Source organism: Gracilinanus agilis, chromosome 2, assembly GCF_016433145.1.
Source record: "Gracilinanus agilis isolate LMUSP501 chromosome 2, AgileGrace, whole genome shotgun sequence".
In the NCBI taxonomy this organism is placed as follows: domain Eukaryota; kingdom Metazoa; phylum Chordata; class Mammalia; order Didelphimorphia; family Didelphidae; genus Gracilinanus; species Gracilinanus agilis.
The window spans coordinates 139,441,558-139,460,485 of NC_058131.1; the positions used below are offsets into that span (position 1 = coordinate 139,441,558).

Here is an 18,928-nt window from a genome sequence, read left to right on the forward strand (position 1 = left end):
CCCCGTGTCTGTCTGTCTGTCTGTCTGTCTCTCTCTCTCCCCCCCCCCCATCTGTCTCTGTCTCTGTCTCTCTTCCCTCCCTCCCTTCCTCCCTCCCTGTTTCTCATTCATGAGGACTCTCGAAAAAGCTTTTCATGGTACAGAATTACTCCTATGAGCCAGATGTGTCTTTTAACCCCTCCAGTCCTCCACCTATTTTTCCTAAAAGTTATCCACTTTAAAGAAATATTACACATTTGAGAAGTAGGGGAAGCAAGGGAGGGAGAAAGAGCTCACAATCAAGACTACATTTTAGAGGTGGAAATGATACTCCATCATCCATGCATCCCTATATCACCTTATGGACCTATCCTACTTTTTTTTTTAAACCCTTACCTTCTGTCTCTTGGTATCAATTCTAAGACAAAAAAGTGTCAAGAGCTAAGCAACTGCAGTTAAATGACTTGGCTGAGGTCCCACAGGTAGGAAATATCTGAGGTGCTCTATCCACTGGGCTACCCAGCTACCTTCCCTACCACACAATACAGACTGCCCACCATCTCAATTAGCAGTAGATCATTAACAGGCATCATTCTTTAGCTGCTTCAGCTTTTTCACACAACAAAGAAGTCAATCAACATTTATTGAGTCCCTACCATATGCCAAACACTTTGCTACAGACCAGGAATACAAAGACAAAAGACAAACTGGTACCTGACCTAGTAGCTAATTTTATACCTAACGTATAATCACCATAAATATTGAGGCACAGCCTGCACAGGCTAATGGAGCCTCTGACTAGAATGCTGGAGTAATTCTCAAAGATCCTTCCTGTAACGTATTGAGGACAGGACCCTTTGGAAAGAGCACCCTTACCCTCGAGTGAGGGCTGTATTGTCTCCGAGTATGATCCACTGGAGTGGCATCTCCTATATACAGATGAACACACACAAAGTGGATATGAAATAATTTCAAGAGGAAGAGAAAGCATTAGCTTCTAGAATCAAGAGTGTCTGTATGTGTGTAGGGGAGAGTAATCAAAAATCTCATCTAGGAAGTGCTATCTAAGCTATAGGGATCATAAGAGATGTAAATTAGTTAATATTTACATAAATAATGTTATTAGTTAATAATAAAATTCTATACTTGACTTCAAAGCCCCAAAGATGGGAAACGAAATGCTACGGATTAAGACACAACAGATCCATTTGTCTTCCTCCACCGAACACTAGACTAAAGAATGTGTGATGAGGAGTAATATAAAGCTAGAAAATTCTGGCAACCAGTCTGTAGTTTTTGTTGTTTAGTCATTTCAATCAGGTCTGAATCTCTGGGATCCTATCTGGTGTTTTCTTGGCAAAAGATACTGGAGTACTTTCCCATTTTCTTCTCCAACTCATTTTACAAATGAGGGAACTGAGGTAAACAGGAAGGTTATTATGTGACTTTCCCAAGGTCACACAGCTAGTAAATACCTAAAGCTAAATCTGAACTTGGGTATTCCTGACTCTAGACCTGATGCTCTAGCTACTGTATGACCGATCTGTACTTCTGTAATTAACTTAACCTGAAAATTAAAATACAGATTTTCCACTGACCAGGAAGGTTGGCTGGGCAGTGGACTTAAGGGTCTGTCTATTCTGCAGCAATATCTGAACCTGACATGTCAGCAGTAACATCCCAGGCTCTGGGCCAATAGGACCCTCACTTAGTCTAAAAGGGTAAAGGTTCTATTTCCAAAGGGTCCTGTTCTCAATACGTTACAGGAAGGATCTTTGAGAGTTACTCCAGTATTCTACTCACAGACTCCATTAGCCCTTGCAGGCTGTGCCAGAATGTTTCTGGTGATTATACGTTAGGCATAACATTCACTATTATGTACAATCAAGCAAGGCGTAAGCTTATTGAGGTTAAATCAGGGAAGACAGCAAGATTTGATAACTACTAATAGCAACCCATCTCCCTAGGCAAGAATGAGCTGGACAAAAATCACGAAACAATCAAAAGTGAATGTTGCAAAAGTACAAAGAACAAGCAAAAGGAGAGACAAGAGAAAACTCCCTTCTCTAATTCTTGGCAGAATATGCGGGCATGGTACATGCCTGTGGGAATACTAAATATATTTTCAGATTTTTTTTCCATTTTTTTCAAAATTGATTGATTTTGCTGATTGGTTTTTGCTTTTCAAAAATATCATTTATTATGGAGGATGAGTCTTTGGGAGGAGAAAAAAACCTAGGAGCAATGTAAAAACAAAATATATTGATAAAAATTTATTTTTAAAAAATCAACAAGCATTTCTCAAGTGACTACTATATGCCAGGATGGGTCCTAGGCTCTAGAGATATAAAAGCAAAAAAAAAGAAGACACTACAAGCGTATAGCTGTTGAAAACAATATGAACAAGCCAAGTTGTTGTTGTTGTTGTTGTTGTTGTTGTTGTTGTTGTTGTTGTTGTTGTTGTTGTTGTTGTTGTTGTTTCAGGCATTTTTCAGTCTTGCCTGACTCTTTGTGACCCCATTTGGGGTTCTCTTGGCAAAGATAATGGAGTAGTTTGTCATTCCCTTCTCTAGCTCATCTTCCAGGGGAGAAACTGAGGTAAACAGGTCACACAACTAATAAGTTTCTGAGGCCAGATTTGAACTCATGAACATGAATCTTCCTGATTCCAAGGCCAGTGCTCAATCCAGTGAGCCACCTAACTGCCCTACGAATATAAAGAGGTTTATGCAAATAAAATAAGACAAATTTTTTCGAGGTGGAGAGTGGGGAAGGCAAGCACTAGGGAGAGAAGAAGGTCCTTATGGAGAAGGCAGCAGCTGAAAAGCATCTTGAAGCATAGTCAAGTTTCTCTGCCCAACAGAGAAATTTATTCTGTTTGATTATAAAGGCAACAGGGAGACACTGGAGCTCACTGAGGAGGAAGAATGAACTGATTAGATTCATGCTTTAGGGAAAATCATTCTGACCACTGAGTAGAGGATAGATTGGAGTAGGGAGAGAGCAACTGAGGAGAATAATGCAATATCCCTGGCATGTCAAGGGAAGGAGCTGACCCAGAGAGATGGCTGTGTGAGTGGACCCAAGGGGAGGAACGTGGGAGATTCACAAAAGCAGAAATGACAAGATTTGGCAACTGACAAGACATGTGGGGTCTGGGAAGGAGGGAAGAGAGAATGGCACAGGGGCAACCAACCTGGATGATTAGGAGGATGCTGGCATGAACAGAAAAATGCAGTGCTCCACAAGAGGGGCTGGCCAACTGAAATGTTAACTGCCCCATTACGATGAAGGGTTTTGCTGCTGTGTGCCCCTCCTTGTGACACAGCACCACCTCCAGCTAGATTCCGACATGGGCTAAGCAAGACGTATTATAAGGCATTTGATGGAGGTGACCAGGATTGTAGGGGGTAGAATTAGTTTTTGGTTTTTTTTTTAAACTCTTATTTTCTTAGTAACAACTCTAAGGCAGAAAAGGGCTAGGCTAACAGGGTTAAGTGACATGCCCAGAGTCACACAGTTAGGAAGGATCTGGAGCCACATTTGAACCCAGGTCTTCCCAATTCCAAAACTATCCACTATATAGCTGTCCCAAAGGGATAAATTTGTACAGGATTGTAGATGGAGAGATGGAGAGATAAAGAGAGCAACAATTCCAAAGAACAGAAAAAGAGTAGATGGAGAGATAAAGAGAGCAACAATTCCAAAGAACAGGAAAAGAGTAGATGGAGAGATAAAGAGAGCAACAAAGAAAAGCAAAAAGAAAAAGAGGAGTGGGTTTAATATGAAAGCAATCTTCCAAAAAGTCACTTCTACAGAAAATAATTAAGCCCAAGATGTTTGCGCCTGACATGGAAGTGCAATTTTCATTGCAGAAGATAAAACTTTCTTTTTGAAAGGTTAAACAGAATAATTATTTTTTAACTAATTTTTTTCACTTACATGAAAAAAAATTTTTTACCCTTTATTTTAAAAAAGTTTGAGCCAAATTCTTCTCCTCCCTCTTCTCTCCTCCCCCTTCCCTGAGATGGCAAGCAATCCTATATAGATTTTACATGTGTAATGTATTTTCCATATTAGTCTTTTTGTGAAAGGGAACATGAAATAAGTGAAGAAATAAAGTATGTCTTGGCCTGCATTCAGATTCCAAATAGGATAATTCTACAAAAAAATATTTTAAAAACCTCAACTAGCTAAAAACAACAATTTACATTTTTAGAGCTCTTGAAAGTTTACTAAATACTTTCTTCAGGACAACACTATGGGATAGACAGGACAAGTACTATCATCCTTATTTTAAGATAAGGAGGCCAAATAGCTCAGAGAGTTTAAAGCCCAGGATCACACGGCTGTATCAGGAGGAGCATACTACATAAACTCAAGTCTTCCTGCTTCTCTCTTCTGCATTCTTTCCACTTCATACTGACTATCTGCTTTCTTACAATGGGATCCTGTACAAAACAAACACGTCTCTGTTCCTGATCCTGATTAATAACAGATATAATACTTTGACATTTAATGGATTTGATCTCAACCACTCATCCTCCAACAGTTCACAGCACAACCTAGTCTTGCATTCTCATCCTGTGCAATAGTTTTATGTCATTTCACAAATCATCCAAAAGGATCTACTCCAGAGTCAAGACTGCCCTCTAAACTAGGTCTTTTAACATTCTATAAATCCCAGTTGCTACACTCAGATTGTTCTTTTGTTACTTATATCTGCCACACCTTTAAGAGGCAACTAAGAGATCTAGTGGATAGAGAGGCCTGGGCTAGAGACCAAAAAACCTGAATTCCAAAGATGCCTCAGACACCAATTAGCTATCATGGCTACCACTGACTAGTCAAATCAACTAATTTCTCTCTGGTTTAGTTTCCTATAAAATGAAATTGTTAAACTCAATGTCTTCTAAGATAGCCAGTTGACCATTTTGAATTTGACAAACTTTAGTAGTAAAAGGAAAAGAAAAGACTACCAGACTCATGCTATCATTATGGCACATATTTATCTGATTAAAGATGGAAGATATAAGAATTTGGTTACTAATTATGAGTTTAAGGTGGGGTTGTTTGCAGCCTGACCCCATAAGATAAAAGTGAGAGCTGAAAGGGAAGTTTTCAGAATTGCACTGATTAAGTTTGATGCCAGAAGGAAGGGATATTACACTTGTTGTTGTGGAATAAGCTTAACTAAGCAGACAGATAGTTTGAAAGCAGAGAATTAGAGAATTCATGGAATAGAATAACTAGCTTGGTCAAAGCCTACTAAGGTATTAGTAAAATACAACATGGATGAACTCAGCCTAGTAGTCCAAGTTATGGAGCAACATAAAAGCCAAGTTCACCAAAAAGTTTTTTAGATCACTCCTGAGACAAAAAAAGGATCTGAAAGTTTACAATTCTAGAGTCATAGACCACACTTAAGTTTTTCTTATTCCTGTGTCTCCTTAGCATTTTTCTGTGTGCCCGGTCTCCCAAACAGATAATGGCTGCATTGAAACAAGAGTAAAATCCAGGATTATTCCTGCATTTGCTTCCATATGAGTACTTTGACATTTAATGGGGTTTTTCTTAATCATTAAGTAAATCGCTATATTTCAGACCAAAAAGCATTACAATTATGAATGTCTGTTTTTGTGTAAATGGAAACACATTATTAGGGGCTGAAGTAGTGAGCAAAAAATGTATAATCCTTCACAACCAAATATTCTCTAGTGCTCTGAGAGAAAACCAATGTAATTGTGTGGTGCTGGAACTTCCCTGTGAACCTAGATAGGGCAGCCAGCATGAGGACGTAGTCTGGATTGCCAAGTTAACCTAGAACTATGCCCATGGAAGAGGTGTGAGACTCTTCTGGACACTACGTTCCCTCATTTCACTGACAAAATACTTCTGGTGACCATAAGTTTCCCCATTTTATTACCTCGGCTAATATTGACAACCAGAACTTTAATGAATAGTTATCTGTGTTTTTCATCTAAGCAAGGAAAATACCCCTTGCTGAAAGAAAGACTTTGAGCCTACATTTGTTCTATTAGTCAATTTGTTTTGTTAGTCAACATATCATAATTACAGTGGCACAGTAGCAAATCATGAAACAAAGAAGATATTTAATAATAAAAAACAAATATTAATTGTCTCGTTACGTTTTCTAGAAATTCTGGTAAGGCAATTTGGGGCTGGCAGTCCTGGATACTGAGCTTGAAACACTTTGAGACACTTTATAAATAAGGAAACTGAGGTCTAGAGAAGAGACTTTAACTTTCCTGAGGTCCTTCTGGCAGTTGGGGACCCAGGTCCTCTGATGAGAGATCCAAGTTCTCTCCCTTACAATATGGTGCCTTCTGCTTAGCCCATAATGGGATCTTTCATGCTGGTCAACTTGTATATTGACCAGAAAATGGGAAGGACTTCAAACTTCTTTTTTTAAACCTTACCTTCTGTCTTGAAAAAAATACGGTATAATAGTTTCATGGCAGAAAAGTGATAAGGGCTGGGTATTGGGAATTAAGTGACTCACCTAGGAAGTATCTGAGGTCATATCTCTAGACCTACTCTATTTAACTACCTATTTGCCCCCAGAACCTCAAACTTCAGTCACAGATCTATATTATTATATTATATTATATTATATCATATCATATATCATATCATGTAATATATGACTTTATACAAGAGTAGAACTGAATGCCTTAAGTAGTAGAGAGACCTGAAGAGGGACTTCTCCTCCTGCTAGGAAGGAATCCCAAGTGATTATTTTTATATCTTGGGCACAGTTTTTAATTGTTCCTGGGCAGGTTATCCAGGCAGTTGGCCAATAAAAAATCATTAAGCGCACAACATGCCAGGCATCCTCAAACCCTGGGGAAACAAAGAAAAACAAAAAACCCCTGCCCTCAAGGAGGTCATAGTTTAATGGAGGAGAGAACAAGTGAACAGTGATATACAAATAAGACAGGATGAATAGGAAATAATTAATAGGGGGAAAGCACTAGAAATAAGGGGGACTGGGAAAGGCTTTCTGTAGATGGTAGGATTTGAATTGCAAATTGAGTGAAGTCAAAGAATCCAGGAGGTAGAGAGAAATGAGCTGAGAGAACATTCCAGGCATGGAGGACAACTAGAAAAATGCCAGGAGCAAAGAGATGGCAGGTCTTGTTTGACAAACAATGTCACTGGATGGAAGTCTGTGAATCACTCGGGCCATCTGTTTTTTTTTTTCCCTCTTACCATTTCAATACCTACTAGGTACCTCCACCAAAAACTGAATTAGAACAAGAAGAAGAGGGGAAACTCATTTAAGTCAATCTGCCAATTTATTACGAGCTCTTTTAAAGTTATAATTGATTAAATAGTGAATTGTCTTAAGCAACATCATTGATTTGATTTGTTATCCACGTTTTGCCAGTTTTCTAGCCCAGCGGTGTCAAACTCATAGAAACCATCCACTAAACCCTACCTAAGGATCCCTGCAAGCCACATATTGACTAAGAAAACCACAAGTTAATATTATCTATGTTATACTGTATATCTATTTTTTATTTTGTTAAACATTTCTCAGTGTCATTTTAATCTGCTTCCCTTTACAGTTACAAATTGAAAATCTCTGCTTTAGACTACAATCAGCTGAGTGGGAATTATCTTCTCCTACATTAAGATCATACATACATAAAACCTTCTGGAGAGAAAAAAAGAAAGATTAATGTTGTTTTTCAGTCATTTTCAGACCACTTCTGAACCCATTTGGGGTTTTCTTGGCAAAGGCAGTAGGGTGGTTTGCCATTTCCTTCTCTAGCTCATTTTACATATGAGGAATACTAAGGCAAACAGGGTTATGTGACTTGCCCAGGGTCACCCAAAAAATATCTGAGGGCAGATTTAAACTCGGGAAAATGAGTCTTCCTGACTGCAGACCCAACATTCTATCCATGCACCACCTAGCTACCATAGATAAAGGCAATGTATTAATATCATTTTTATTTAATACTATACATGCTAGTTTTTCTTCTATAAAAGAGCCATTTGCATTATCCTCAAGTAAAATATGCAGAAGCAAAATCTCAAAATGCCAAGATCTACATGATTCTGTATGTTTCAGCCCCAAGTGGGACTCAGAGCACCAGGCACCAGGCTCACCACTGTGTATTCAGGCCACACCTTTCTCTCTGCCAGCCAGCCAGGGCCAAAGGGCAAGAATGGGGGATAAACTGCACTGCTCCACCACACTCTTGAGTGTCAGGGTCAGTCCAATAGGTGTTAATTGGGGCTGAGGGCTTTTTGTTTTTGTTTTTGGTTTTGGTTTTTTTTTTGGTAGATTTTTACTCCTTAAACCTTAAACTGAAACCATAGAAATAGAGAGAATGGAGCTCAAGCCCTGGCACACCATGAAAGGACTGAGTTTCCAGGGCTAGAAATTCTAGCCAACTTGTATATCTCATAGGATGACTTTTTTTAGGCAAAAACAAAAACAAAAACCTTACTTGTTAATCATCTACTCCCCTCTTTCTCAAGAGATCAATTTATTTCCTGACTCCATCCTTGAATCTATACATTTATTCTGTATCTCTCTTATACATTTATTTTATTTTTTATCTTTGTATTTTGAAACTTGCCTTCCCAAGCCATAGCACAGTGCCTGGCAAATAGTAGTTTGTTGGCTGACTTACTGGCTGCAGTTAATAGTTTTTTGTTAACCTACAGATTTTATGTATCTCTCCTAATAGGCTATAAGTTCCATGAGGGCAAGGACCCAACCCAATATGAATCAAACTAGCAAAATAGCCACTTTATGAATATTTATTAAATTGACTAAAATAAAATGAAATTAATTTGATTCCTGGTTATTTCCTCATCTGGAATGCATTCTCTGTTCTTCAACTCAAGCACATCCTTCTCCTTCAAGTCCTATTCACATCTTGCCTCCTTCACAGTCTTCCATAAGAGCAGCTGGTTCACTCATTTAACCTCAATTCCTAGAATAATAGATTTACAACTGGAAGGAACCTTAGAGATCATCTAGGTCTAAGCTAAACCTCTTCCTCCATTTTATAGATGAGAAAACTGAAGCCCAAAATCACATAAATAAGCAGCAAAGCCAGGATTATCAATGTACTCAATTCCCCCTTACATGTATTTTGGGGCACCTGAATTAAGTTGATATTTCAACCCAGCAAACTACTGTGTGAAAATCACTGTTCTGAGCTAGGAATACAAAAACAACAACAAAAAAAGAACCAGGGCCTGCCCTCAAGGGCTTACAGTCTAGCTATAGTACATACAAAGAGATATAAATATTTACAAATAAAGTTTTTTTTATGGGTTTTTCAGCATATCATCCTGTGTCCTATCTTCCTTTTCCTTCATTAGATTCTAAACTCCAGATTAAGCACTCGAACTCTTTTTTTTCTTCATCCAAAGAACTCTTAAATACAATGAACACTCAGTAAATGTTAATCCACCAAACCTGAGATGAAAAGAAAAACATTTCAAAAAGGCCCTTCATTGCACCCTGCCCAGGGAAATTCCATGTAGGGACTACAGACTTTAATCTGGAACCTGGAGTCTATATTGATCAACTATTGATGTGATCCACTGCTCAAGAGAGTTAACTGTAATTGAAGTAAAATGTAATTAACTGTATAATTAATGTCACTTAGGAGGCAGCTTGGTAAACTGGAGAGTGATCTGATCGAAAGAGTATATATAGCTCTGTGCCCCTGGTTCAGTCACCTCTGCACTGCAGCCCACTCTAAGACAATTAGAACAGTTGGTGACTTACATTAGTAAAGGGAGTTTCCTCCCTGGAAAAGCCCAATGGTGGTTTGATGGGGATATGACTGGGAATGTTGACTTTAAGTGATCACTCCACTGCAAATATTGATATCGTGGAAATAGGTTTTGAACAATGATACATGTAAAACCCAATGGAATTGCTCATCGGCTCAGGGAGGGAGGAGGGAAGGAACATGAATCATGGAACCATGAAAAAATATTCTAAATTAATTAAATTAAAAAAACATTTTAATCCCTATGTCAATGAAATATGAGGTCCCAATTTTAAAAAATAATGTCACCTATGTTAAATGCACACACCCCAGATTTTTCTTCATCATCCCCATCATTGTTACTCACATTTATATTGTTCTGCCACGTAATATCTGATTTGATCCTTCTATCAACCCAATGTACAAAGGAATGCTAAAGATGTTTTTTAACACCCCCATTTTAGAGATGAGGAAAATAAAACTGAGAGCAGTAAAGTGACTTAATTCATCAGTCATCAGACAGCTAGTATTTGAGGCAGGATTCAAACCCAGGCTGTCCAAGTCCACCACTTACTATTGTCATATTTCCTTTATCTACTCTGAAGATGCAGGGGCAACTATTGAAAAAAAATGGGGTCAGCTGGATGGCTCAGTGGATTGAGAGCCAGACCTAGAGACAGGGAGGTCCTGGGTTCAAATCTGACCTCAGACATTTATTACCTGTGTGATCCTGGGCACTTAACCATGTTTATCTCAGCTTCCTCAACTCTAAAATGAGCTGGAGAAGGAAATGGAAACCATTCCATTATCTCTGCCAAGAAAACCCTAAATGGGGTCACGGAGAGTCAGATACAACTAACTGACGAGCCACCTCTGGGTTAGAAGACAAGGAAAATTTTATGCCTTTTATAAATAAGGACACGGAGGGACAAGAAGCGAAAGCAGTGCCAGGTCAGAGTGGGAGGCTGGGGCAGAATCGCAAACAGAATGAAGATCTCCCTTCTTCTGTTTTTGTCCTTTCAACAAGAACAGAGTGCCATTTAGAACTAGGCTCATTTCCCAGGAAAGTTGTATAAAATATCAGTGGGAACAGTGCCATCTTGGTAGTCAAAGAAGACAGAAGAACATGGAATAATTCACAGTAACTTGGATTTGTCCAATTCTTCATACTTTTCCAGATGCTTTCATCTGGACCATCCCACACAGTCCCCACAATAACTGTGAGGCAGAGAGAGCGGGTCTTAGTATCCCCCTGTCACAGATGAGAGGACCAAGGCTCAGATCACAGGACTTGCCCTCAATCCTGTGAGTTGGAGAACTTTCAATTAAGGCAGAACCTCTTGATTTCAAGGGCAGTGCTCCTTCTTCTACACTGGAGGAAAGGGAAAGGCACTTATTAAGTACTTAAGATGTGCCAAAAACTCTGCTGAGCCCTTCACAAATAACTCTTTTGCTCCTCATAACAACTCTGTGACGTGATTATCTCCATTTTACACTTGAGGAAACTGAGGCAGAAAGAAGGCAAAATAACTTGCCCAGCATCACACAGCTAGTAAGTATCCTAGGTTGCATTTGAACTCGGGCTTTCTTTACTGACTCCAGGCCCAGGGCTCTCTCCCCAAGAACGTTTCCTCCAATGGGCTGTGATAGTTGGAAAAGGAGAAAAGTTTTAAGAAATGATGGCTGATGTCTGGAGAATGGGAAGACCTGAATAAAATGGTCCAAAGTGGGGAAAAAGATGACCAGAAAAACAATATAATTTCTAAAAAATAAAATAATGGGGGGCAGCTGAGAGGCTCAGTGGACTTAGAGCCAGGCCTAAAGATTCGAGAGGTCCTGGGTTTAAATCTGGCCTCAGACACTTCCTAGCTATGTGACCCTGGGCAAGTCACTTAACTCCCATTGCCTAGAGGAAGGAAGGAAGGAAGGAAGGAAGGAAGGAAGGAAGGAAGAAAGGAAGAAAATAACATAAATGAAAAGAGCAAAGGATAATGGAGATCATCTATCTTGCCTTCTCAGTGGATGGGGGAGAAGACAGACAAGGGAGGGGAGAGAATCTGGAACTGAAAATAACAAAAAGCTGCCTAGATTCAAGAAGAAAGCTTGGACCCAAAGAACCAATGATAAAACCCATTTCACTGCCTTTTACTTAAAAGATAAAACACTACAGGACTGAAAATACAGTCCAACTCTGACCCTACATGGTTAGGTGTTTTTTTTAACCCTTAACTTCTGTATATTGGCTCCTAGGTGGAAGAGTAGTAAGGGTGGGCAATGGGGGTCAAGTGACTTGCCCAGGGTCACACAGCTAGGAAGTGTCTGAGGCTGGATTTGAGCCCAGGGCCTCCCATCTCTAGACCTGACTCTCAATCCACTGAGCTACCCAGCTGCCCCCACATGGTTAGGTTTTAATTAATTGTCAGGGAGTTTTACATAGTATTAGGCGGGTTCAATGGGTAAGAAAGAAGCTTATCAGAAAAGGACCATATGGGTCACCTAAGTGGCTCAGTGGATAGAGAGCCAGGTCCAGAGATGAGAGGACTTGGGTTCAAATTTGGACTCAGATGCTTCCTAGCTATGTGACCCTAGACAATTCACAACTGCATTTGCCTAGCCCTTGCCACTCTTCTGCCTTGGAACCAATACACAATATTAATTCTAAGAGAGAAGGCAAGGGTTGGGTCTTTTTTTTAACTAAAAAGAAAAAATTATTTTTTAAGAATAAAAAAATAAACTAAAAACACCACCATCACACACACACACACACACACACACACACACACACACACACACACACNAAACACCACCCACACACACACACACACACACACACACACACACACACACACACACACACCCCTTACCTGTGTGAGTCCGGACATGCCTTTTCAGGTCAAAAGTATCGTTGAAGCCTTTGCCACAGAAGGTACACAGATGCCTTTTCACCTGGTTGTGGCACTTGAGGTGTCTGTTCAGCATTCTCTGGAGACGGAAGCCTTTGCCACACAGCTCACAACTATACACCATAGCTTCATTGCAGGTCCCGGTCGTGAACTGGAAGGCAAAGAGAGAAGCCAAGTTAGTTGATAAACAGAATTGATTAGAAAGGAGGAGATGGGGGAATGGAGTGAAGAGATGTTTGGGTTCAATTCCACAAGCATCCAATCAGATCCAACTCTGTGCACTGGACTAGGAATTAGGGCTAGAAAGACAAAAGGAAAATTTCCTGCCCTCAAGGAACTTACACTCTATTGGCTTCAGACATTTCCCCCAAAAAGACCAGATTAAAAAGGTCAACAATCTAATGGGGGAAAGCATAGGACCGGCTTACTTAGAAGTATGTTCTGCCGAAAATAAGCCTCTAGCTTTGGCTGCATGTGGTTTCCACTATCTAAAAATATCAGGCAAATGCTTCATGTTGCATCAGAATTCAAATAGGAATGAGGAAGGCGTAAATTATTTGTATTCTGTTTTTCCTCATCTTAAAAATGAGTCTGAAAAGCAGCACTAGGGCAGAGACAAATCATAGGATCCTTGATTTTGCACTGGAAGGGTCTTTTGGGGTCAACTAGTACAATTCCTTGGGTTTTACACATGAGGAAACTAAGGCCCGGAGGATGAGTGACTTACCCAAGGTCAACAATAAGAAAGCATCAAATTTCTCGTCCATGAAGATCTCTAATTGGTCACTTGAGGTTAAAACTGAAGCCACACATGTCATTTTTATGTTTTTCCATTAGTTGTATCTGACTCATTTGGGGTTTTCTTGGCAAAGATACTGGAGTGGTTTGCCATTTCCTCCTCCAGTTCATTTGACAGATGAGGGAACTGAGGCAAACAGAATTAAGCTGATAGTCATACAGCTCTTAAATGTCTGAAGCTGAATTTGAACTCAGGACCTTCTAAATCCTGGAGCTGCCCCCATACTATGTCATTAAAACAAAAAATCTCTAGAAGGAACCTATTTAGTGATAACTACTGTTTTCAGTGGTTTTCTACTTACTAAAAGAAATTGCATGCCTGAACCAATCGCTTATCTAAGGAATCAGTCTTTGTGATCAGAGATGGTCAGAGCTAGAAGAAATCTTAATAATCACTTAGCCAGAAGAAAGAAAAAAAAAAAAAGACCAGAGAAATAAAATAACTTGGGGCAGCTAGGTAGCACAGTGGATAGAGGACTTGGAGTCAAATCTGGTCTCAGATACGTCCTAGTTGTGTGACCCTGGGCAAGTCACTTACTTAACCCCAATCACCTAGTCCTTGTCCTTCTGTCTTAAAAGTTGTTACTAGTTGTTACATTTTTAAGATGAGGAAAAACAGAATACAAATAATTTATGCCTTCCTCATTCCCATTTGGATTCTGATGCATTACTAGGAGTTTAAAACAAAAAAAGAAAAGAAAAGAAAGAAAATAACTTGCTCAAGTTAATAAGAGGCAAAGCCCAGATTGACTACAAGATAAATTGTTTTTCACTATACCAGAAGAATTCTCAAGGGAATATAACTGTGACTGTCTCAGCAACAGGATGACTAGGTGTTATGCTGAAATGCCTCCTCCTCATTTTCCTTCACACAAATTGTGCCCATCCTTCAAGATGCATCTCAAGCCCTTCTCCCTCCAGGCTCCATGAAGCCTTCCCAGACAACCCATCTCACACAGAATTTCAGATTTGGAAGGAATATCAATGGAGTTCAAATCAAACCAGAAAAAGAATCCTTGCAACAACACAGCTGATGCGAAATCAGTCATTCAGCTTTTTCTTGAAGATTTCCCATGAAAAGGAACCCAATAGCTCCTGAGGCAGCCCATTCCACTTTTGGGTAAATCTAATTAGATAGTTTGTCCTTATTCAAGCCTAAATCTGTTTCTTTGTAACTTCCACCCAGGTTGCCTGTCCTGCCCCCTGGGGCCAAGCAGGTCAAGTCTGATCTCTCTTCCACAGGACAACTTTTCCAAACAGACCTCTGCCTCCTCTTGGCTAGAACATTTCCAATTTGTGCCACTCGATTTAACACTTCATTATCTGCTGTCTTAAACTGCTATCTAAGGGTTTCACAACTGTATAGTTTCTGCAACTAGATTATAAGCTTTTAAATGCCTCGAAGATAGGATCTTATCTTATTTCTCTGAATTTATATAACAGAGCTTAATCCATTCCTGCCAAAGAAAAGACTCAGCATCTCTAATTCAGCATCTTTCCTCAAAAACTCCATTCCTGTCCTTCTAAGATTATAACTGAAGCCTAAATGTTGTCTCTGACCATTCCCTTGCTTCCATCTCATTTACTGGTCTCCAAGTATTGCCAATCTTAACTCCACAATATATCTGCCGTGCATCCCTACTGTTCCCACCCTAGTTTAGAGCCCTCTGGATGGTTCTAATAAAGGGGCATCCTCATAAAAAAATGCATTCTTCCAAACCTTAAATCAAAAACCTTCAATGGTTCCCCATTGTTTAAAAATGAAAATATTATACATGTTGACATTATTATATATTACATATAATAATTATATATTTGTCTGGCTCAGCTCCTCAGGCAGTAAGCCTTGAACCATATCTACAAAGCCTTAGCACTGCTCCTTTGAAGCAAGAGACCTTGGGGCTGTATCTTCATAGACACATATATGCAAAGATCTAAGAACCTTTTGTATTTCAAGATGACCAAATTAAACAGCTGCCTGCCCCCCTTTTCTATAATCCCCCTAATTCCTGATTGGTTAATTATGTTGTAATGTTTCTAACTCCTTATTGGTTCATGATAGTGTAATGCTTTAGTTACTAGAGCGAAATTTCCTATACATACTAGTCTCAATTCTCAATAAAACTGGATTTGTGGTATCTTCCATATTCCTCCTTGATCCTTCTATCCAAATGGACCCCTGTGTTCCCTTTATTTTGTTTTCCCTTCTCTGGAACCTGCCTCCAGAGAGAACTAGCCCTCAACATAAATTAATATATATACGCATAGCATGTAACAATAAAGCAAATAAAAACAGTAGGAGGCAAACAGAATTCAGGTCAAACACAATGACCTGAATCATTGCTCCAAGTTACTGAAATTCAAACATGTGTCCTGCCTATTGTGAAGATAGAATTATCTCTCTTTCTCTATTTTAATGAAATCAATCAGCAACCTTTAACTCAATCAAGAACTCAAAGCCCCCCTACTCAACACTTAAGTAAAAGAGTTCACAAGTCAAAAACTCTCACCTCCAAAGAGGGATGCCCAGGATTAAGCAAATTGAAAGATTTTTGTGAAGAAGGGGAAGAGACAGGAAATGATGTGAAAAAGGAGCATAAAAGAGCATGGCCCTTTACCATTCCTTTCCTGGCATTTGGAGAGAGTGGCTGAGATTCCTGCCTTGGTTTTGGAGGAAATTCTTTCCCTGGATCCAGTGTCAGCTTGCTGGGTGAGTGGCTCTGACTATAGAGGAGGCTGTGCTGGTAGGCTTCTGGCTGAAGGCTCCACAGGAAGATGAGACCTGAGGAAGCCTCCTGCTGGGGTGCTGAACTGGACTTTACTTCCCGGGAGAAACTCTTAGGGCTGGTAGGCTTGTTAAGAATCTTTCTCTCTATCTGCATTTCCCTATTTCACTCTTTCCACCTCTCTTTGTAAATAAAATGTGCTAAAAGTCATTTTGACTTAAGTTATAATATTTTAAAATTGGTGACCACAATTACTTTATAACTCTCTTATTGAGTAAAAAAAACCCCAATTTTAATATACATACATATATATGTATGTATATATATATATATACTAATTCTTCCTATTGTAAGGATTAAAAATGGGCAAGTCCATTTTTAGTCATTATACTATTTATGATAATAACATAAATATTAATGAAGTCGAATTCCAACATTTCCAGCCTTATCTTATAATGTACTTCTTTTTTTTTTTTTTTTAAACTCTTACCTTCCCTCTTGGAGTCAATATTGTATATTGGCTCCAAGGCAGAAGAGTGGTGAGGGTAGGCAATGGGGTTAAGTGACTTGCCCAGGGTCACATAGCTAGGAAGTGTCTGAGGCCAGATTTGAACCTAGGACCTCCCATATCTCTAGGCCTGGCTCTCAATCTACTGAGCTACCCAACTGCCCCTTATAATATACTTCTCATACTCCATACTATGTATGCCCCAAATGGATTACTAAGTATCTCCCAAATATTTCCCCAGTCCAGTGTTCTCAATGCCTGGAGTGAAGTCATTCCATCTGTTTACTGCCATCTGAAATGAAATCTTTCAAACTCAAGTTTAAATCTAATCTCATAATATTTTGTACTTCCTTTACATACCTATTTTTTTTTCTTATTTATTTCTCTTTGGATGAGTCTTAAATCTCCTATTAAACTTAAAGATCTTGAGGACAGGGCAAGTGTCTTGTTTTTCTCTCCTAATGCAACAGTATGGTAAACTAGATATAGAAAGTATTTATTAAATGTGTTTAGTGCAATGCTTGGCACATAACTGACATTTAAGAAATGCCAGTTTTTTGACTGACTGGTCAAATGAATCAAGCCACTTGTGAAACGTCTCCACCTAGGACCCAGGACTAACTAGGTCAACTTCTTCTTCACAAGGATACTGAAAGGACTGATTTCCACTCAATCTCTTCATTTCTTTTGTCTTTACTTTCCCCAAATTTCTCCTTGTATTCCCTCTGTTTCCCCTCCCGCAACAAAGCATTTATATAAAAAGAGAAAGACTAGGAAAAAATGTAGTGAAATCTATCAACAAAGGTTAAAAAAAAATCAGATGTTACACACACTCTCTTTTTATACCTGCAAACCCTGACCTTTGCAAAGGAACAAGAGGAGGTATCTTTTCATATTTCTCCACTGAGATCAAGCTTTCTTTACAATTTTGCAACATTCTTTCTCAATACTCTGACTCTAAGTTACCTTGTCAGCTTCCAGGGATTTAACTGTCAACTGTATATAGGTGATATTTGGTGGCACAGTGGATAGAGGGCTGGGTTTGGAGTCAGAAAGGCTCATCTACCTGAGTTCAAATCTGACCTTGGACACTTATTAGCTGGGCAAGTCACCTAACCCTGTTGGCCTCAGTTTCCTCATCTGTAAAATAAGCTGGAGAAGGAAATGGCAAACTAGTTGTGTGGCCCTGGGCATGTCACTTAACCCTGCTGGCCTCAGTTTCCTCATCTGTCAAATGAGACAGGAAGGAGAAGGAAATGGCAAACCAACTGAAGTATCTTTGCCAAGAAAACCCCAAATGAGTACAGTTGGACATTATTTTAATAGAAGTTTCTTGAGGGAAAGGCTTTTCCACGCTTTGGTATTTGTAACCCTAGGGCTCGGAAAATTGCCTGGCACATAACAAACTTCAATAAATACTTTTTCATTCATTCATTCATTCATTCATTCATTCATTCACTCATTCATTCGCCTATGGGTTAAGACTGCAGAGGGTAATAGGAAGCAGAACTAACAAGTAATCTAATAAAACTAAGCTGCATTGAGTGAAGAAAGCAGAGGAAATTCACCCAGCATGTAGCAATAATGCAAATGAAAACACTAGGAGACAACAGAATTCAGGTCAAACACAACGGACACTTAATTGCTCCAAGTTACTGAAATTCAAAAGTGTATCCTTCCTATGTACCTGATAACAACGGCAAAATCCACGACTGCAAAGTTATATTCCTGTCAAGTCACAAATGTACAGAAAAGTTTTATTTAACAGTTTTTTGGTTTTTAACAGAAAGGTACTTATGGAGGAAGGGCTATATTTAATTCTTAAGAAACTGAGGGGTGCCCCTGGAAGGACAGAGGCTATTTCATTTGTCTCAGTATCTCCACCACTGGCCACAGCACTGGGCACATAATCAGAGCTCTATCAAATAATGTTGGCTGACTGATGTGTTGAAATAAATCATTAATTTCCAAAAGATTAGAATGCAATTCATACGATGTGAAGAATCTACAAAAGAAAATACTTACAATTCTAAATTAAAAAAATTAAAATAAAACACAATTAAGTTGTATGGTACTGATGAAGCCAAGGCATAACAGATAATCTGAGTATTGCTCTGGAATAAAATAATAACAATAACAAAACCAGAAAAAAAAGTCTCTGTGAAGTTGAGTAGACCCTCCAGGGAACCTCCTAAGAAAGTACAATACAGGACAGGAGACTTATGGACATAAGAAGTTAGTCTTGTG

The 18,928-nt window shown here is 39.1% G+C and overlaps 1 protein-coding gene across 1 annotated transcript in view; it reads right to left on the minus strand.

Annotated features, from left to right (window-relative positions):
• Positions 1-18,928, minus strand: part of OVOL2 (ovo like zinc finger 2) — a 52,374-nt gene that overhangs the window by 17,900 nt on the left and 15,546 nt on the right. The window contains exon 3 of the mRNA XM_044663426.1: positions 12,611-12,800. Coding sequence (XP_044519361.1) covers positions 12,611-12,800 — 190 coding nt within the window. The remainder of the gene's footprint in view (positions 1-12,610; positions 12,801-18,928) is intronic.